Source organism: Corvus moneduloides, chromosome 30, assembly GCF_009650955.1.
Source record: "Corvus moneduloides isolate bCorMon1 chromosome 30, bCorMon1.pri, whole genome shotgun sequence".
Taxonomy (NCBI): Eukaryota; Metazoa; Chordata; class Aves; order Passeriformes; family Corvidae; genus Corvus; species Corvus moneduloides.
Window position 1 is genome coordinate 2586932 of NC_045505.1, and position 20687 is coordinate 2607618.

The 20687-nt window shown below is 49.8% G+C and overlaps 1 protein-coding gene across 4 annotated transcripts in view; it reads left to right on the top strand.

Moving 5' to 3' along the window:
• The window catches only part of DIP2B (disco interacting protein 2 homolog B), a 62400-nt gene that overhangs the window by 33378 nt on the left and 8335 nt on the right, over window positions 1–20687 (top strand). For 2 of the 4 annotated variants that reach the window (XM_032093838.1, XM_032093840.1), the window contains exons 5-30: window positions 1357–1569; window positions 3829–3972; window positions 4255–4374; window positions 4974–5171; window positions 5401–5492; window positions 5917–6027; window positions 7200–7323; window positions 7830–7939; window positions 8674–8776; window positions 9757–9821; window positions 10324–10417; window positions 11161–11280; window positions 11847–11961; window positions 12547–12686; window positions 12890–13026; window positions 13326–13406; window positions 13525–13652; window positions 14372–14486; window positions 16192–16393; window positions 16757–16866; window positions 16988–17068; window positions 17590–17713; window positions 18088–18209; window positions 18862–18973; window positions 19423–19532; window positions 20287–20417. In XM_032093838.1, the coding sequence (XP_031949729.1) occupies window positions 1357–1569; window positions 3829–3972; window positions 4255–4374; window positions 4974–5171; window positions 5401–5492; window positions 5917–6027; window positions 7200–7323; window positions 7830–7939; window positions 8674–8776; window positions 9757–9821; window positions 10324–10417; window positions 11161–11280; window positions 11847–11961; window positions 12547–12686; window positions 12890–13026; window positions 13326–13406; window positions 13525–13652; window positions 14372–14486; window positions 16192–16393; window positions 16757–16866; window positions 16988–17068; window positions 17590–17713; window positions 18088–18209; window positions 18862–18973; window positions 19423–19532; window positions 20287–20417 (3202 nt within the window). The remainder of the gene's footprint in view (window positions 1–1356; window positions 1570–3828; window positions 3973–4254; window positions 4375–4973; window positions 5172–5400; window positions 5493–5916; window positions 6028–7199; window positions 7324–7829; window positions 7940–8673; window positions 8777–9756; window positions 9822–10323; window positions 10418–11160; window positions 11281–11846; window positions 11962–12546; window positions 12687–12889; window positions 13027–13325; window positions 13407–13524; window positions 13653–14371; window positions 14487–16191; window positions 16394–16756; window positions 16867–16987; window positions 17069–17589; window positions 17714–18087; window positions 18210–18861; window positions 18974–19422; window positions 19533–20286; window positions 20418–20687) is intronic. The other 2 variants (XM_032093839.1, XM_032093841.1) reach the window with 2 other exon arrangements.

Genomic DNA, 20687 nt, shown 5'->3' on the forward strand with positions numbered 1-20687 from the left:
CACGTCTTGATTTCATTCGTGTTTAATGCTCAGCGCACAAGAGGAGGGCTTGCAGCGATGTTTGTTTCTGGGCAAGGACCTCGGAGGGGTCCGCTGGGATTCCACGACTTGCAGGACTTTTCCCACCCCTGCCATGTACTGGCTGCAGCAGAATCCTTGGATGACATGGTGTCTGTCACGATGCATGTGCAGCAGATATCAGTAACCCTCTGTTTTCCAGCAGCTCGATGCACTGACTGACAAATGAGTCCGTGTGATTTTTGGCAATGACTTCTATGTTGTGTCTCATTGTGCAGAAGCATCGCAGCCATTTGGATTGACAAAGTCATCCGAATGTTATGAATCCACATCCCCTGGTGAATTCATAGCTCTGAAACTGCTCTGCTGGGCCATGTCACTCCTCCTCCTCCTCCTCCTTACTTCCTGTTTTATCACACTTCCTTTTTCCCTTCCTTTCTCCGGGGGGCTGATGCATGTTCCTGGTGTCTGCTTGGGTCTCAGCTCTGTGCTCACTTGTCCAGGACTGCAGCACATCCTGTGCTGTGGGAGTCACATGAATCGAGGTCAGCACTTACAGCGTGGCTGGAGCCAGTCCTCTGCCTCAGCTCCTAACTCCGTTCCACTCCGCAAGTGGGTAGAACATGATTTGGTAGTTTGGTTTACCGCTCGAGTGTAGGCAGAAAATCACTTTGAGGAACACCTAAATTTCAGGCCAAAGCTGCCGGTATGTTTGTATTTAGCAATGTACGACTCAACATCTCAAGACCTGAGTGCTCGCTTCATGGTAATTAAATAATCAGTTCACAGTTTTGGGACAGCTGAGGTATCTGTGCTCTGGGACACACAGGAAGCAGTTCCTTGCTGTAGATTTCTCTGTTTTGTTTTGGGGTTGGGCTTTTTGTTTGTTTTCTGCAATTGAAAGGGCCCCATTTAGAGCCCCAGACAAAAGCGTTTTCTGCTGTGGCCTTGGCACAGTTGTTTCCTGTGTTTTCTTTGTTCCTGGGACTTTGCAGTTTGACAACAACCCTCACCCCTCACTTTCCAGTTCAGAATGACCAGAGTTAGGCAAAACAGCATCTGATATTATGGAATGTGAATGGAAAAGTAATGAGAGTTAAGTTCTAGGCTTGGAGACCCCAGGGGAAGGATGTTGTCTGAGGAGGTGAATCAAACAGGGGTGAGTGTGTTCCCACTGACAATTCTGCTGCTTTAACCTCTGGTGTGGCTGATGTAACAGCCCGTGGAAAACAGATCTTCCTGTGAAAGCCTGTGCTGTTGATATGTGATTGGAAAGAGCATGTTCAGTGCCATGTGCTTTTCCCTAAGCAGCTAGATTTTCTTTCTGCTTCCACACAGACACGTCTTCCGCCTCCGAGGACGAGGGCTCGCTCAGGCGCCAAGCTGCTCTCTCTGCTGCATTGCACCAGAGCTTACAGAATGCTGAGTCTTGGATCAACCGATCTGTTCAGGGGTCATCCACATCCTCATCAGCATCCTCTACACTTTCCCATGGAGAAGGCAAAGGGACCAGTGGGTCACTAGCTGATGTATTTGCCAATACTCGAATAGGTAGGAGCTGGGTACGAACAGAACAATCGCTTCGAGTTCAGACTGTGTTGATAAAGCTGCAGTTGTCCGTTGCAGAAGGGAAATTCGGAGCAAGAGTTTAGCTGGTATTGATGGAACTTGCTAGGATTGGTTGGAGTTGCACCGTCACGCTGTTGTTTTCCGGAAGAATTTCAGAAGGTTGAGGTGGTTGTAAAAGGGAGAGTGGGGAGCAGGAGCTTCTGGAAGCAGGGAAGACTGCAGGGACAGTGTGGACAGAGCAGGAGGCACAACTCTCTGTGTCCTGTGTTGCTTTATGTCTCCAGCTCTTGGGAGCTCCTGTGGGCACAAAGCTGCCCAGTGCAAGTGGCATTTTCATCTGTGTCCTGACGAATCCCCTAGGGGTGTCTGTGCCTGTGGAGTGGGGGAATGCTGTGTTTAACATCCTCATTTTGCTCTGAGCCCTGATGGTTTATTGTTTGCGTTAGATCAGGAAAGAAAAAGAACCAAATCCAGCCATGTGTGTGAACAAATGAGCCTGTCATTAAAAAATGGGGTTAGAGGAGTAAAGCTTTAGCCCAGCTCTTCCACGACTGTCTGAGGAATAACCAGAGCATCCAGGTACTGAGGAGACGGAGCAAAATCTACAGATCTGGATACCCCGGGCTCAGTTTTCTGAGGCTCTGAGGTGCTCCTTGCTGCTGATGCTTCTGTATGAAATGGCCAAGTTTGTTTTTGCTCTGTGTATGTTTGTCCTTTTTAGCTGCTGGTGAGGAAATTCCTGCACCGTAGGACATTGTCTGTATTTCATGTGCTCTCTGCTTCTGCTTAACTGGGTTGGGGCAAGCAGTGCATAGAAGTGCTGGTGATTTTATCTTTCACTTATTTATTTTTTTATTGCTGTTATTTTTGTTTGTTTATTCGCTGGGATGCAAATTGTTTCCTGAAATGGAAAACTGAGGAGATTGCCCATAAAATGTAGTCAATATAATTAATGTCTTTGAAGCAGAGAGGCTGTTTTTAATTGGAGCATGCAGAAGGCCACATTACCTTTTGCAATGAATTAAGGTAACACAGCTTTTTACCTCCAGAATATCTACTGTCTAATCTAATTAGTGTCTTATGCAAAATAGAAGCTTTGAATCTTTGTCAGAATTACATTTGCCACATTCATCCTGGTTTAAAGGAATAGAACTCTCACATACACAGCTCTGCACATCTCTCTCTCTCGAGAGGAATGCAAAGTCCTGCAGATGTTTGGATTGTACAAATCCATGTCCTTTCCAGTGATTTTAGAAGTTCGGTGCATGAGAAATATTCCTTGCCACTGTGTCTCCAAAGGGATGCAGAAATGGGTTCTTTTTCCTCCTTAGAAAAAGGGAAATCAACACAGAATCAATCACAAAACCCCGTCAGTGGGAGTTATTTAGGATTTGACTTCAGACTATCTGTAAAGCCCAGCCCGTAGTTTCATACTGTGGGGTTTTTCCTTTGTAAGCAACAGTTGCTGGTGCTGTTAAGCCAGAATAGAATATTCTTGCCCTATCAGATGATTGAACCTGCTGGGTTGTGCAAAGAAACCCCACATAAGCAAAAATCCCTTGTTTAAGAGACAGTTCACTGGAGAATTCCTGCAGGATGCAGCTGCAGCCTCGGCTGAAAGGCAGGACAGTGTCTTGCAGCTTGAAGCAGAAGTAAGACCCAGTTCACACTGTTCATTGGGTTTGTTCTGTAACTGCTGGACAACTGTAACCACCCAGCTGGAAGGGATTGAAACCCAACACGATTTTTGCTGATCTGCTTTGGTCAAATTCCCACGTGTTTTGTTTTCAAAAGCCCTCACTCACAAAAAAGCTAAATAGTAGAATTCTAGCAAGAGAGATCAGTGCATAGGTGAGGGAGGGATTTGTTCTGGACTTTGGGTGTTTCAGAGCTCATGTGAATCTCAAACTTTTAAAATTTTATTTATTTATTTATTTCGCAGTACGTAATGTCAAGAAATTGAGCTTCAAGGTTAGAAACCAAGAACAGGAATTCTGTTTTGCTGCAGCACTTTCCTGACATGGACAAAACCTTGTGCCTTTGGTTTTTTGGTTTCCAGAACACATAATGTGCCTCTCCTAGAGCTGCTGAACCTTTAGGAATCAGTGTGTTTAGCATTAATGAGGGTTCCCATACATCCAACCCTTCAATCCTTAGGATTATTGGTAACAGCTGACTGACTGACACTTTGCTTGTCGGAGATAATAAAAGGTGTATTTAGCAGCTTTCTTCTTTTTTTAGAAAGTTTCTCAGTCCCCCCAGATGTCACAGCAACTACCTCCACCCCCTCAGCGCGGCCGGCAGCCATCGACCTCCCTCCCTCGGGAATCGTGAAGGGGATGCACAAGGGATCCAACCGCTCCAGCCTCATGGACACTGCAGATGGTACGAAACCTTCTGCAGTTTTCAGAGAGGGCTTAAATCGCAGGGTTTGTTCTTCCAACTCCAGTCTAGCTCGTTGAAGCACATCACAAAACTGGAATGGTTTTGGCACTGGCATTAAGACGTTACTGTGCCGCCGTTGTGGTTTGGCATTCAGGAGGAATTCCTTCGTGGACAGGGTGGGCAGGCCTTGGAACTGCCCAGGGAGGTGGTGGAGTCCCAATCCCTGGAGGTGTCCAGGGAGCGACTGGACATGGCACTCAGCGCTCTGGTCTTTCCCTCCAGGTGTTCCTGTGAGCAGCAGAGTCTCCACAAAAATTCAGCAGTTGTTGAACACCTTGAAAAGACCTAAAAGACCGCCCCTGAAGGAATTCTTTGTGGATGATTTTGAAGAAATTGTGGAAGGTAATAGCACAAATAACGGTTTTATGCACATTTGTTACAATTAGACACCCGGGGAGCTGAGTTCTCTGTGCTGTTGTTCTCAAGGTTGACTCAGATTCGCTCTTTGCAGCAGCCTCCATGAACAGTCTGACACAAAACCAGTGTTTGAAGTAATTCACTGTTCTGCTGAGCTCTGGGGGACCTCCTCCTCAACACTAAACTTCTTAAAAAAAAAAGGCAAATAGATTTTTAAACCCCCTTCATTTTCTTAGGCTACTTTCATTAATTTCCCAAAGGGGATTGTCCTCACTGGTAATTTCATTCCAGCTAAGGTTTTCTTTTCTCCAGTTCTGTGTTCCTTTCCCTACTGATGTGTTGAACACCTTTGAACAACATCCTGTGGGAAGACTCCATTCATGATGTCTTGTTTTGAGTGAGACTTCTTAGGAAATGGGATGGAATGAGTTGTTAAACGCTTTTCCTCTTTTCCTTTAGGTTTGTTTTGAGTTTATTTCAAGCTGAACTGTCAGGTGACAAATGGGCAGAGATGGAGAATATTGTTTTATCTGGATTATATTAGAAATATCCCAACAGATACTGGAAATATGGAATTTTCTTAGTTCCCCAGCCCGACCCGAACCAGCCCAAGCCCGAGGGCCGCCAGATGACCCCGGTGAAGGGAGAGCCCCTGGGAGTGGTCTGTAACTGGCCTCCTGCCTTGGAAGCAGCTCTGCAGCGCTGGGGAACCACTCAGGCTAAATGTCCCTGTCTGACAGCACTGGATGTGACAGGAAAACCAGTTTATACCCTCACGTATGGTGAGTTGAGCCTCCGCCCTGCCTTCCCCTGCTCAGCTGCTCCCAAAGAGCAGCAGTGGAGAGAGCACAGGGCTCGTGGGTTTAGAGGGGTTGTGAAAACCTTCCTGGTCTCTGAGAGTGTTGTAGACAGAGCAGTGTGGCTGTAGATGGTAAAAACAGCCAGGATGTGAGCTGTTCTCTTGTGCTGCTTGATCCAGAGCTGTGCAAGTCTCTGTTCTCTGTGTTCCAGGCAAACTCTGGAGCAGAAGTCTCAAGCTGGCCTACACCCTGCTTAATAAACTGGGGACCAAAAACGAACCCGTGTTAAAACCTGGAGACAGGGTAATGACTTTGGGATTCTCTGCTTCTCGCTCTGGAGTAAAACAAGGGGCTTGGGGGCTGGAACTTAGCACAGACACCACAGTGAGACTCTAACCCCGGGGACGAGGCTGCTTGGGACAGAAATTGGTGTGAGTTTTTAGGGGTTCTGGCTCCTCTGTGAGCAGCTTCTTTGCTCTGGGCTTTGAAATATGTCTGAGGAAGAGCACGCAGCTCTGAGGGAAGTGCAGGCTTTGATGTCTGTGTCTTGGCTGTGTGTGAGCCTCACGTGCCCGGGCACTACGTGAGGAGCTCAGGCACATTCCATACATTCTGGGGGAGGCAGAATGTGAAATAACACCAAGTTTGTCTGAGTTTTAGTCGCTCTAGGTCTGGATTTTGAAAGTTTAACTTGTTTCAAGTAACAGCACACATGTGTGGGTTGCAGGTAGCCCTTGTGTATCCCAACAACGACCCCGTGATGTTCATGGTGGCATTTTACGGCTGTCTGCTGGCAGAAGTGATCCCAGTGCCTATAGAGGTACCTCTTACCAGAAAGGTAACGTTGATGGAACTTGGAGAAGCGATGTGGGATGGAAACCAAGTCAGGCCATCAGCCTCTGACAGCGTTTCACAGCCTCCAGCTGCTGCCTGAGCAGCTCTGTACCAACAAGGACCTTTGGGAGCCCGGAATGGCATTTAAAAATGGAAAAACATATTGACCAGAGCTGTGCTGAGCAGCTGGAGATGGTCAATTCTCCTAAATGATGCAGTGTTCATTTCCTTATTGCAAATAATTTATACAGAACAGATTTTAGTGTGGATCTGCCCCCTGGTTGATGGGAGGGGGCTCAATCCAGCCTTGCTGAGCTCTGCCAGGCTCTGACTTTGCTGGAGGTGGAGGTGCTCAGTGTTCCTGAAGACTTGGAGGCACTTTCTGTAAATTCTTTGCTCAACAAAGTGTTTTCTTTACCCTCACCAGAAGTTTTGCACTGTTGCCATATTAGTGCCCTGTCGAAAGCTGTGTGACACTGTAGGATTCCATAAGAGGAAACAAAAGCAAGAGGCTCGTGGCAAACATGGTGGCAGGAGAGGTGGCAGTGAGCTGGGAACTGGTCTGGGAACACTCAGGGACTCACAGAGCTTTGATTTCATTCTCTGCACTGTGACAGACTGCTATAGCAACCAAATGCAAAATTAAAACTTCTCCAGTATTTGCCCAATCAGTTTCTGAGTGAGCCTCCTCATTTTATCATTGTGCAACAGAGATTGGCTCCAGGAGATAGAGAGGTCTCGTTATTTTGTTTTGCTTTTTTTGCCTCCCGATTCCTCCTTGCAGCATCTGGGTTTCCATTAATGCCAGGAGATGGGGTGTGCTCCATGCCTGGGTGCTGGGCAGGAGCACTTGTTTTCCCTGGATTTCACATCCAGTGCATTTTAATCTTGCCAAGGTCACGTTTCATGGGATCACAGGGTGCTTTGAGTTTGAGGGGACCTTAGAGACCATCCAGTTCCATCATTTGCCATGGGCAGGAACACCTTCCACTAGCCTAAGTCCCTCCAGTAGTGATTCTGGGATGCTGAGTGTGTGTGGGAATGGGTTGTTTGCTTCTTTTCCTCACCATAACGTTACCCCCAGTCCGCAAAGCATTATCAAACCTTGGATTTTGGTAAGGGAAAGCTGACTTCTGTCATCTTTGAACAGGAATGACTTTTCCCCTCTTCCCTCAGGATGCTGGTGGGCAGCAGATCGGCTTCCTGCTGGGGAGCTGTGGGATTGCTCTGGCCCTCACCACTGAAGTGTGTCTGAAAGGGCTCCCGAAAACCCAGAATGGAGAAATTGTGCAGTTTAAAGGTGAGTTGGTTATAGACTGGCTTTTGATTGTACTTCAGCTGCAGCTGAGCCATCTGAAAAGAGCTGTCAGGACTCTGAAAGCGCTTGAGGGGCAAAGGGGCAACTCCTGATCCCATCACCAAAATATTGTAGGATTTGTGCTGAGATCAACCCATGTGTGTGACACAACTGCTCTGGTGTTCTGGGGGTCACAAGGAACCACCTCCCAAGCCAGGGTTGTGCTCAGGTCCCTTCAGTGGCATTTGGCAGGTTCCAAGGCAGCTTTATTCACAAGCTTTATTTAGGAATGCTGCAGGGATCTTCCCTGAGGAGAGGAAGTACCTTGTTGCCCACTGAACTCCCTGATGAGAAATGAGATGAACCTTCTGGCTGGTAGCTGGGCTTGGCTTGGAATTTTGCTTGTGTAACTGAACTTGGACAAATGATGGGGTTTAGTGTATTCTTGCAGAATATAAATCCCTCAATAAATAAACTGATATTAATGTACCGTTTAATTTTGGCTCCAGGTTGGCCCAGACTCAAATGGGTTGTGACAGATTCAAAATATCTCTCCAAATCTCCCAAGGACTGGCAGCCCAACATCTCAGCAGCAGGAACTGAGCCAGCATATATTGAGGTAAGTAGTGAATGGGGAATAGAAAGTACCTTCCGTGAGCTGAATTGAATGTTCTAATCACCAGGGAGAGAATGGTTGCACCTCACTCCCTTAAACTTCCCACTTGCCTGCCACTGAAACAAGTCTTTCACTGTGGACATCCTGCTGGGAAGCTTACTTTGAAGTAACTTAGGTTCAAACTTAGGTTTGAATCCCTTCGTGGCCTTGGGCACTGCTCGGAATAAGTTGGAGAACAGTTTTTGTTCCAAAAAGTGAGGGATGGAGAGAGCTGAGCTCTGGGATGGTGTTTGATAACACACATTCCTGGCAGTGCTTGAGCCAGCAGCAGTTTTGAATTCTCTGTTCTTCCTGGTAGTGCTGGTTGTTGTTCCTAGGCCAGAAGGCGACTTGTGGGGATTGCAGTGGTTTGGGTGCTAGTTCAGCCATCCTGAAATTACAGGTTGGCTTTCAGTTCCTTACGGGAGCAGGAAGAGATGTCGTGAGCAGTGGCAATAGTGAAACCAACACAAACACGTTCATTTTCCTCCCATCTCCGTGGAGATTTTCCATGGGTGCTGCCACAATAACCATCTCCTCGGGTCTAAGCTTTGCTGATCCCGTCTTACACACAGATGGTTTTTGGGTTTGTCTCAGCAGCTTTAGAGAAAACTTTATTTTCCTGTGGATTCTGTGATTTAATTTCCTTCCTGTGTGGGATGCAGAGCCCCCCCCTGACTCTCTTCTCCCTTGTGCAGTACAAGACCAGCAAAGAGGGCAGCGTCATGGGTGTCACCGTGTCCCGTGTGGCTATGCTGGCTCACTGCCAAGCCTTGTCTCAGGCCTGCAACTACTCTGAAGGTGGGTGAGAGCACAGAACATCAGAGGAATGAAGGCTCAACATTGTTTTAAGTGGTTGCCTCTCATATCTTTAGCAGCTGTCTCTGAGTAACCAATATTTACTGGAAAAAGTAAATAAAATTTTCAAGTGCGGATTCATTCTCCCCCAAAAGTGAAAACTAGCTGTGATGTTTTTCCATCCAAAACTGCATCATTTTCACTGCCATAATGAAGAGGAATAAAAAGTGGGATTTATGTCATGTCTATGAAGTTACTGAGTCTGTTCTGGTGAACCAAAAGAGGAGCAAATGAATGAAAAACGGAGCATTTTCCAACAGTCTCAGGTCCCCTCTCAGTGTACTGATGGCCCATAGAAGTGTCTTCACAAACTTCTGGTGCTGATAGTGTGCAAATACCAAAGCTTCTGGGGCTGGGGCTGTTCTGGTCCTGTGAGGTTTTTTTGGGTAACCCAGATTGGAAGATGCTGGTGCCATTCCAGAGGGTTTTGCTGTAGGTTATGGTTTATTCTGGTCTGCCTTGTAAATCAAGCTAATTCCTACATCCATTAATGAAACTATTTCTAGAGCTGTAGGTCGTATTGCTTTAAAATGCAAAGTTTGCCTTGAAGAATCCATCACTGGAGCTCCCATCACTGCTGAGAGTCAGGGCTTGAATGATGTTCTCTGGCTCCGCTGCTCGTGCATAATGAGCTTCAGACCCTTCCTGTCCTACTCAGGGACGTTGCAGGCTGGAATGTGATTTCCTTGCAGCTTTCTGGACGTGTTCCTGCTCGGGAATGGATGTGCAGTTGTTACTGTGCACCACAAGGAGCTCTGATCAGTAACACTCTGATCAGTAACGCCCTGGGCTTGCTGCGGGTGCCCCGTGGAGCAGGTCTGACAGAGCAGTGACAGGTTCATCCGTGTGCAGATTCTGGCATAAATGATGGGCACAGCTGAGCTGGCACGTTGCACTTGCCAACTGCACCTTTCTTTTCCCAGGTGAAACAATAGTGAATGTGTTGGATTTTAAGAAGGACGCAGGGCTGTGGCATGGCATTCTGACGGTGGGTTGAAGCGTTCCAGAACTCTCTGTAATGAGAGATTAATGATTACATGGGATATTAGGAAAAATTTCTTCCCTGTGAGGGGGGGGAGGCCCTGACACAGGGTGCCCAGAGAAGCTGGGGCTGCCCCATCTGTGGAAACATCCAAGGCCAGGCTGGACGGGGCTTGGAACAACGTGGGATAGTGGGAGGTGTCCCTGCCATGGCAGGGGTGGGACTGGATGAGGTTTAAGGTCCCTCCCAACCCAACCCATTGCAGAATTCCATGATTCTGTGATAACAGTAGCACTTGAGTCCTTGGTTGAGGACCATTACCTGTTAAAACAACCATTTCTCTCCCTGCCAGATCGGCAGTTCTCTGGGGGAACGACAGAGTCAGCCTGGCTAAACCTCTCTGAATTCCTGATGGGGTGGAAGTTGATGGGGACTGAGGGTGACTCTTATTTCTGCTCCATGAGAGGTTTGTGATCCCTTTCCTAACAATCTTTTTCCTGCTTTTCAGAATGTAATGAACAAGCTGCACACTATCAGCGTGCCCTATTCTGTGATGAAAACCTGCCCTCTCTCGTGGGTGCAGAGGGTTCACGCCCACAAAGGTAACTCGGGATGATCCACAGCTTCAGCTTGGAGTTCTCAGGATCCACGAGTGAGGGGCATTAAAATCCCAAATGCCTTAAATCCTTCTTGCTCTTCCGTGCCAAATCTCGAGGGCCCAGAGTTTCACTGATGTCCAAAGATACTCGATTTCTATTTCACAGCTGTAGATATGATTTTCTAGATGGCTCAGGCAGGGCTGGGGCTCCTGTCTCTAAGACACTCAAGGGGGGATTTTAAGCCCCCAGTCATGTAGATACTTGTAAAACTCCTTGCACTGGTAACTTGCCAGAGGTTGGAACAGGAAGTCTTGGGAGGACAGGGGACTTTGCCATTTATTTCTGTGCACAAAGTCCTAATGCCACATGAATGCTGGGGAACAGGATGGGGATCTTGTGACTCGGAGCCAGTTTCTTTTATGAAACCAAGAAAATGGCAGAGTGCAGCAAGAGCACTTGATCCCTGGCCTCACTGAGGGCTTGCAGAGAGTGATAATGATTTATGGCCTTTGAAGGAGGAGCTGTGAGGATGACAGACCCTGGCTCAGGTGGTGGCAGTGGCCTGGATGCCACAGCAGATGCCGTTGTGTGTTGGGTTTGCTCTTACTGCAGTCTCAGTTGTTTAAGGCTTCCTTGCTTAGGTGAGAATTCCCTCACGTGGCGGGGCTCAGACTGTGTATCCATATGAAAATAACTCTTGGAAAGCTGTGATTTGTCCTGAAGTGTTGTTTCTGCGTTGTTTGCAGCAAAAGTTGCTTTAGTGAAGTGTCGAGACTTGCACTGGGCCATGATGGCCCATCGGGACCAAAGAGACGTGAGCCTGAGCTCCCTGCGGATGCTGATCGTCACCGACGGCGCCAACCCCTGTGAGTGTCCCCAGCCCCTCTCCCAGGCCTCTCACTGCAGCCCCCTGGCATCAGGATCAGCTTCTGAGGGGGTCTCATTTGGGGCAGAGCTCTGCCTCGTGGTGCTTGGGCACAGGACAAGGTGCTGCCATCCTTTGGGTTGGGAGAGATCCTGCAAAGTAGGAGAAGGGAGAGTTGGATGGGGAGCAATGTTTATAAAATCAGAGAATTGTTCAGGCAGAAAAGACCTTTAAGGCCATCGAATCCAACCCTTAACCTAGCACCGTGTTCACCACTAAACCCTGTCCCCAAGTGCCACATCCACACGTCCTCTAAACCCCTCCAGGGATGGTGATTCCACCACTGCTCTGGGCAGAATCCAATGTCTGGACATCCAGTCTGGGCTTGTTCCAATGCCTGACCATCCTTGGAGTGAGATTTTCCTTAATATCCAACCTAAACCTCCCCAGCACAACTTGAGGCCGCTTCCTCCTGTAGTTTCCCAGATCCTCCTCCTGACCCTTCCTGTAGGTGGGCATGAAATCAAGTTCTGGGAAGTCCTAGTGGCATCTTTTCTTTCTTCCTAGGGTCTGTTTCCTCCTGTGATGCCTTCCTGAGCTTGTTTCAGAGCCATGGGCTCAAACCAGAGGCAATTTGTCCCTGTGCCACCTCCCCCGAAGCGATGACCGTGGCAATCCGGAGGTAACGGATTGAGTCATCCAGGCTAGGCTTTGTTCACACTTGGGTTGGTCACAGTTGATTTAAGGGTGTAATAAACTCCTCTGACATTTACTGTGTGCGCTCAGGTACTCGAGTCGCTGAGCTGTTAAACCTCCCTCCTGAGATCCGAGTGATTTCTGAGGTGTGTGACAGCTCAGCAGTGCCTGAGCATGGCTTCTCCTGCTCCTGATTTCCACAGCCTGGGAGCTGTTCTGAATCTGAGATGAGATTCGAGATCATTTGGACATTCTCGTGCTCTGTTTCTGTCCGTTGCTGCGTTCTGTAAGAAACAGCCCTGCGGTCCTGTGGCCTGGGAGCTGGGATTTGCCATGGGGTGAGACAATGAGCTGGCAGAGGAGCTGCAGCATCCAGGAGCACAGTTCCTTAGGGATTGAAAACGTGGCTCCTTTGGGTGGGGATCCCTGCTGCCGTCACAGTTTGAAATGATTACGCAAAGCAGAGACACTGAATGCGCGGATTTCTGGTGCTGTGCCATCCCCATCTGAGTCTGACACCAAGCCTGGGTGCCTGATTGAGTGTATTTATTGATTTTTGTGTCCTTCCCAGGCCTGGAGTCCCCGGGGCCCCTTTGCCGGGCAGAGCCATCCTGTCCATGAACGGGCTGAGTTTCGGTGTGATTCGGGTCAACACTGAAGATAAAAACTCTGCTCTCACTGTCCAGGATGTCGGGCATGTGATGCCAGGAGGTAAAAACGGGCAGGAGGCTCGTGTGAGATGTTTTTGGGGATGTTTTAGGAGCAGAATGGGTCAATGTTCTCTCCTGTATCAGCCTCGGAGCGGGGGAGGTGGGGCAGCACCAGACTCAGTCGTTTCTGTCACGATTAAATGTGTCAGTTCTCACACAGGGTAAAGTTTGGGAGCTGCTTTAACAAAGCCTGATTTGTCCTAGGCATGATGTGTATCGTGAAACCAGATGGGCCACCCCAGCTCTGTAAAACAGATGAGATTGGTGAAATCTGTGTGAGCTCCAGAGCAGGAGGAATGATGTACTATGGGCTGGCAGGGGTGACAAAGAATACTTTCGAGGTATGTCTAGCAGGATGCATCTTTCTTGCCCCATTTCCTGTATAAAACTGGTGGTCCTGTATAACCTCTTGGGTCTGTAACTGAAGTGTTAATGTTGTTTTTTGAAAATATGCACTGGAAAACCCCTTGCAGTTAGAGACACTCAGAATTCCCTCCACAAACATCTCCCACCCAGCTGTACCGAGGGTTCCCTCCCCTTCTCCTCTTCCCTCCTCTCGCATTAAGTGCAATTCTTGGGGTGGGGAAGGTTTTGCCATCCTCAGGCCACTTTGCCTCCCGTGTCCTCCCTTGTGTTGCAGGTGATCCCTGTGAACTCCTCTGGCTCTCCAGTGGGGGAAGTGCCCTTCGTGCGTTCCGGCTTGCTGGGATTTGTTGGACCTGTACGTGAGGCAGTTCGGAGCTCCGGCCTTCAGTGTTTCAGAGAAAAGCTTTTGGGGTGAGAGGATGTGCGAGAAGAGCTCGCTGTGAGTTCCTCACGGATGCCTCCTTGTCTTGCAGGGCAGTTTGGTGTTTGTGGTTGGGAAAATGGACGGATTGCTGACAGTGAGCGGGCGAAGGCACAACGCCGACGACATTGTGGCCACTGGACTGGCTGTGGAGTCAATAAAAACAGTTTACAGAGGAAGGTCAGCACAAGAAACCTTGTCCCTCCGCATAAGCTGCTGCATGTAATAAAGTGAAACAGAAGCTTTAGTACTTTCTTGGCTTTCTCTTTGGGTAGCTCAGTTAAAGTAAATATATTTTTGATTTAGGTGGTAATTGCCCTCATCCTGCCCAACACAGATCTTTTTCCCACTATCCAGCCTAGCTTTTCATCAAGTCGGTGCTTTAGGGAAAGCAATCAAGTAACAAGATACGTCAGCCACATGGAGAAATTAATTCTCTGCCTCTGCAGAGTTTTAGTCGTTAGCTGCTGGCTGGGGCAGCAAGGAAGAGTTTCATTAATGTCCAAAGATACTTGGTTTTTATTTAGCAGTTCTGGGTATAATTTTCTAGATCTTCAGGCAGGGCTGGAGCTCATGTCTGTGAGACTTAGCGAGAGATTTTAAACCATCATGTAGGTGCCTTTAAATCTCCTTTCATTTGTGCTTTGCCAGAAGTTGAAACAGGAATGTGACAGCAGGTTGGGAGAACGGGGGACTGTGCCATGTGGAAATTTCATCAGAAAGTGGAATTAACCCCTTAAATACTTCCCAGTCTTTCCTTTTGACTCAATGTTAATTGTCTGATGCTTTTTCTCTTGTTTTTGCCCCATGGTTAGTTTAACAACTTCTGTCTTTAATCTCTCCTTGGCTTCCTGTTTCCAAGGAGTGAAACTGGAGTGTGGCCCTGTCCTTTTCCTTAGGATTGCTGTGTTCTCCGTGTCTGTGTTCTATGACGAAAGGATCGTGGTGGTGGCAGAGCAGAGGCCGGATGCCTCCGAGGAGGACAGTTTCCAGTGGATGAGTCGGGTGCTGCAGGTACAGCCAGGGGAAACTGTGCTGGTTTTGGGGTGTGGGCAGAGCAGAGGACACAGGCGTGGCCCCGATAGAGGGAGCCCAGGGATGGAGAGAGCCCAGGGATGGAGAGAGCCCAGGGATGGAGAGAGCCCAGGGATGGAGAGAGCCCAGGGATGGAGAGAGCCCAGGAATGGAGGGAGCCCAGGCATGGAGAGAGTCCAGGGACGGAGAGAGCCCAGGGATGGAGAGAGCCCAGGGATGGAGAGAGCCCAGGGATGGAGAGAGCCCAGGCATGGAGAGAGCCCAGGAATGGAGGGAGCCCAGGCATGGAGAGAGTCCAGGGACGGAGAGAGCCCAGGGATGGAGGGAGCCCAGGCATGGAGAGAGCCCAGGGATGGAGGGAGCCCGGGGATGGAGAGAGCCCGGGGATGGAGGGAGCCCGGGGATGGAGGGAGCCCGGGGATGGAGAGAGCCCAGGGATGGAGAGAGCCCAGGCATGGAGAGAGCCCAGGGATGGAGAGAGCCCAGGCATGGAGGGAGCCCAGGGATGGAGGGAGCCCAGGGATGGAGAGAGCTCAGGAATGGAGAGAGCCCAGGCATGGAGAGAGCCCAGGGATGGAGAGAGCCCAGGCATGGAGGGAGCCCAGGGATGGAGGGAGCCCAGGGATGGAGGGAGCCCAGGGATGGAGAGAGCTCAGGAATGGAGAGAGCCCAGGCATGGAGAGAGTCCAGGCATGGAGGGAGCCCAGGCATGGAGGGAGCCCAGGCATGGAGGGAGCCCAGGGATGGAGAGAGCTCAGGCATGGAGAGAGCCCAGGCATGGAGGTATCACAAGCTTTGTATCCCTCTTGGCACAGGGTGTTTGTGCAGGGTCACAAGCTGGGTGCATCTGCTGTGTCCAAGCTGTTCTGTTGTGTCCTGAGGGAACTGGAGTGACAGGACAAGGGGAGCGGCTTCAAACTGAAAGAGGAGAAATTTAAGTTAATTTTTGGGAAGACATTCCTCAACCAGTCTGGAATTCCATGAGAGCGGAGGGGCTCTGGCAGTCACCTCTGAGAACTGCAGAGTGGATGTGTGCTCAGGCTTTGGAGTTCTGCTTTTAGTCTGGATCATGTGGAGCTCGGAGTTCGGCTTTAAAGCCGCCCTTTTCTTTGGAGATGCATTTTCAGCAGGGACCCAGTGGGCAGGGAAAGGCCAGAACAGCTGAATGAGTGTGGTCCTAAAAGAATGAGTAGCAAGTACTTCCTTTGAGAGCTGCCTGCACTGCATGTGTGTCATTCCAGGAATGACATCCAGGGAGTGAAGTGTGCAGCCAGGGTGGAAAATCAGGGAAGTACCTGGTGCTCTGAATAATGGATCAGATGCCTGAACGCTGAGGCAGGCAGCAGGGAACAGAGTGTGATGGTTCAGAGGAGACAGATGGATACAATCCCGAGATCAGAATCGTGTGATTCATCAGGCAACTGTGGATATTTTGGGATTTTGGTCATGAAAGATTTAAAAATGGATTGGGTGTCTGTGAAATGGGCTCTAAAGGCAGGGATATACCCAGGCTCACTGCAGGACTCGCTGGTCGTGCAGAGGTGAAATGGGATGTGAGTGATTGACTCACTCCTCCGGCACCTTAAAAGTCCAGGGCTTTGCCTTGCAGTATGTCAGTGCATCAGCAACAGCAGACTGTGCCAGCAGTGCCAGGAGCTCCAGTGACCATCTCTCCTTTCTCTAGGCAATTGACAGCATTCACCAAGTGGGTGTTTACTGCCTTGCTCTCGTGCCAGCCAACACATTGCCAAAAACTCCGCTGGGAGGGATCCACATCTCCCAAACCAAACAGCACTTTCTGGAGGGCTCTCTGCACCCCTGCAACATCCTCATGTGCCCACACACTTGTGTGACAAACTTGCCAAAGCCCAGGCAGAAACAGCCAGGTAACCTGAACCCCTTTTGTTTGGTGTTGTTAAACTGGGGCTCAGTGCCTCGGCCCCAGGAACCCCGGCTCATGTCCTGCTCCCTGTCCCACCTGCTGGGGACCAGAGCCTGTCTTGTGCCCTGTGCCTGGGGCGTGTCCCAGGCCTCTCTTTGCATGTGTTAGTCAGGAATTTTGATTCCCACCCTTGAACTCACTGGGATTCTCCCGCCTGATGAATAGAGACCAGCAGTGCCTGCTGAACTCCATCAGTGAGGCTTCATTCCCTCTCCTCTTGCATCCGTGCCCAGGAGCGGTGGGATCCTGCAGAGACTCTTGGTACCTTTGCTCTGCTCCTTCCCAAAGTGCTGATGTCTCTCCACAGGTGTGGGCCCTGCCTCTGTGATGGTGGGGAACCTGGTTGCTGGGAAGCGAATCGCTCAAGCCTCTGGGAGAGATCTGGGTCAAATAGAAGACAATGATTTAGTTAAAAAGGTAAACCAGTGTTTGTGACAACTGCAGAATGGGAAGGAGTTTCCCCTCCAGCTGGGTGCAGAGCAGCAGTGGGAAGCACTGAAGGAGAAGCTGGTGTTGAATTCCTGCCTGTCTCTTCCAGCACCAGTTCCTGACTGAAGTGTTGCAGTGGAGAGCTCAAGCGACTCCTGACCACCCACTCTTCCTTTTGTTGAACGCCAAGGTACAGTCAGTGCTGAGTTGTTGGGTTTTAAGGTCCACATGTTATCCAGCTGGAGAGCCTTTAAAATCTTTTGCCCTCTGCAGTGCCTCTCTTTAGTCTCTGTATCAGATTTTGCCCATAGATTTGTAACTTAAAGCTTGACCCTTTGACCCTGTAGGTCCCTTCAGCAAATGACTCTCACGGTTCGACGCTTCATTTTAAAACTGAGCGTGTTTGTAGGTCCCACTGGTTCCTGTATCAGTTAATGCTGTATCCCTGTTGAGTATATTCTGGCAAGGTTCTGGTGCAAGAAGACCTGAACTGACTCCCTGGAAGGTAGAACTTTCTAGAGCAGATCTAACTCCATCTCTATCCTTTGATACTGTAGTGGATGAGTGGCTCACTGAGCGCCAGCAGCCTTTAGGTAGAGATAACAGCTCATAGCTGTAGCCTCCTGCTAGCCAGCAAGCTTGGGTTTATTTCACAGCAGCCAGTTTGTGTTGTGCCAGCCCCTGTTCAGAGCATTTTTGTCTCCTTTCAAGGGAACCACTGTGTGCACGGCCACCTGCCTTCAGCTGCACAAAAAGGCTGAAAGAATCGCATCAGTGCTGTGTGACAAAGGCCATCTCAATGCAGGAGACAATGTGGTGCTTCTTTATCCTCCTGGTGAGTCCCACTGGGGAAATACGGCCTGGGCTTTCTTTGGAACCTCACTGGGATCTGGAAATATGGGAAAGACACTCAGTGCTAGTGAGAGGCGCTCACTGGTGTGTCCTGACTGACTTTTGAGTCATTTGACACTTAGCATGTTCTTTTCCTCTATGATGGAGCTGCTTTCCTGTGTGGTTCCTTTGCTTTCCCCATCCTCTATCCCGAGCTTTCCCAGCTTCCTCGTGCTGCCCTTGGTGCTGGGCTGCTGATGTTGCCCACCTGTGCTGTGGAAGTGTCTCCCTTATCCCAGGGGAGCGATGCCTGGAGGAGCAGCAGTGCCCTGCTGTGTCCCTCCGGTGTCCCCCAGTGCAGCTGTCGTGTCCTTGCAGGCATCGAGCTCATCACGGCCTTCTACGGCTGCCTGTACTCGGGCTGTGTCCCCGTCACCGTGCGCCCGCCCCACGCCCAGAGCCTGGTGGCAACGCTGCCCACAGTGAGGATGATCGTGGAGGTGAGTGGCAGGGGTGCAGCCTCAGGCTCCAGGGGTGTCACAGGGAGCGTGGGCGGAGCGGGGCTGGATTGGTCACGGGCTCCAGAGGTGACACAGAAGTCACACTGACCCGCTGCAGGGGTGACACAGCTGACCATCCTCGTGCTGTCTGTGTGAGAGGGATCGAGGCACATCTTGGGGCTGAGGGGCAGTGTTCTCATTCATCAAATGCCAGAGAGAACCACCTCCTCACAGACAGAGTGCAGTGCTTTCTGAGAACACCAACATGATGTTGCCACCCAGAATTTCACCTTGATGCTCCTTATTGCTGGGGAAGTCCAAATCCTGCAGTTAAGCCACTTCCCAAGCCCAGTAACCAAGAGAGACCGTGGGGAAGAAGGCTGGATCTTGCTGTGTTATCTGGATCTTGCTGTGTCACCTTCTCCCCTGCTCTGGAGGTTCTGACAGGGTCTGTGCAGGCTGGGCTGCGCTGGGGGTTTAGTGAAGGGGAAGCAGAGCAAAGCGTGCAAAAGCCAGAGGAAGGATTGCTGAAGGTTTGCTGAAAGAAATTGGCTGCAGATGATAGAATGGTCTCTGAACATCAGCTCTTGCAGTGGCAGTGCTGCTGGGACACGCTCTTGTCTCTTGTTTCTGTGAGTGTTGCTCTTTCCAGGTCAGCAAAGCCGCCTGTATCCTCACAACCCAGACCTTGATGAGGCTGCTCAAGTCCAGAGAGGCAGCTGGTGCTGTGGATGTGAAAACCTGGCCAACCATCATCGACACAGGTGAGCTCCCTGGGCCAAGAGGCTCCTTGAAGTTCTGTGGAGGGGTGACCAGTGACTTCCAAAGGGACTGTCCCCATTTCATTGGGTGGCTCTTGAAAATTTCTTTGAATATTAGCAAAAGGTATCCAAGATGTGCCCTTGTTCCCTGAGAACTCTCCTGTATTGAGCTGTGCATGGGAAATGATTGCAGTGACAACAGTGATTGCTGGAGACAACTTTAATCTGCTTAAGACAAGGGCGAGTTGGTCTTTTCTCCCTTTTCCTGAGAATAAATAATTTTCTTTGTGGGAGCTTTGGCAAGAGTCTTGCCACACACTAGTCTGTCTCTTCAGGAAAGAGAATTAATAGAAAGCTTTATCCTCCATCTCTGGCGTTTTAAAAGTTGTGTTCTCCTCTCAAATAACCAGCTGAGGAACCAAAATCAACCCCTTTGTTCCTCTCTTGCACAGATGACTTGCCCAGGAAACGGCCAGCCCAGATCTATAAGCCACCCACACCCGAAATGTTGGCATATCTAGATTTTAGTGTTTCCACAACAGGCATGCTCACAGGAGTAAAGGTACAGTAACGGGTTAGGAGATGGGCATTCGTGTCTTGTCTTTGCCTCACCCTCTGAGCCGCCTCCCCTTGACCTCCACCTCCAACCTGTAGCTTAAACAAAGACCCTGATTTTCTCCTGCCAAAGCTGTGGGCTTCCGTTCACTGAGTTATTTCTGCCGTGGAGGAAAACAGGTCTCCACAGTGGGATCAGGAATTCTGCTGCTGCTTCCCGCTGGAGAGCTGCCTTGGGAGAGCAGCAGAGCTCTGAGCTCCGCTGGCCTCCACCAAGAGCAGAGTGGGGATGCAGTCAGAAAAAAGAGGATAAGAAACTAAAAAGGAAAGCCTTAGGCTGTTGTTAATGCTCATGTGTGTTTGGAGTTGGAATCACAGGATAGCTGGGGTTGGGAGGGACCTCTGGAGATCCCTCTGTCCAAGGCAGGGTCACCTGGAGCAGGTGGGTTTGGAATGTCTCCAGAGAGGAAGACTCCACGACCACCCTGGGCAGCTGTTCCAGTGCTCTGCCACCCCTTTGGAAAGAAGTTCTTCCTCATGTTGAGGTGGAACTCAAGCAGCTGCAGCTTCAAGTTTAACTGTTGGTGTCACTGTTGGTGTCAGGGCCCTGCAGTCTCTGCATCTGCTGTGAAAGCTCAGGAGCCAAACCATGGGTTTGCCCTCACAACACCTCCCCATGAACTGCCTTTGCTCTCACCTGCCCGTGGCGGGGATTCCCTGGGGGGTGTCCTGGGCCTCCAGCAGTGTCCCCTGTGTTGCAGATGTCCCACGCTGCCGTCAGTGGCCTGTGCAGGGCCATCAAGCTCCAGTGTGAGCTCTACTCCTCCCGGCAGATTGCCATTTGTCTGGACCCCTACTGCGGGCTGGGATTTGTGCTCTGGTGCCTTTGCAGGTAGGACTCGCTGGGGGGAAAGGGGCAGATGAACTCTTGGCTGGTTATAAATGGGAAATGGGTCCTTCTGGGTGTAATTACAGACGTGTTGACATTACAAAATGACTTAATTTGCAGTGAGGGGGGAGCTTGTCTTGGAACTGACAACAGCATGTTCCCGTTTGCTGCAGATTAGCAAGATGTTATCCCATCTTGATTATGTGTGTTTGTGCTGCCAAATATTCCTGGCTTCAGAATGTTTCTCTTCCCTTTCTTCCTTGATTACATGTT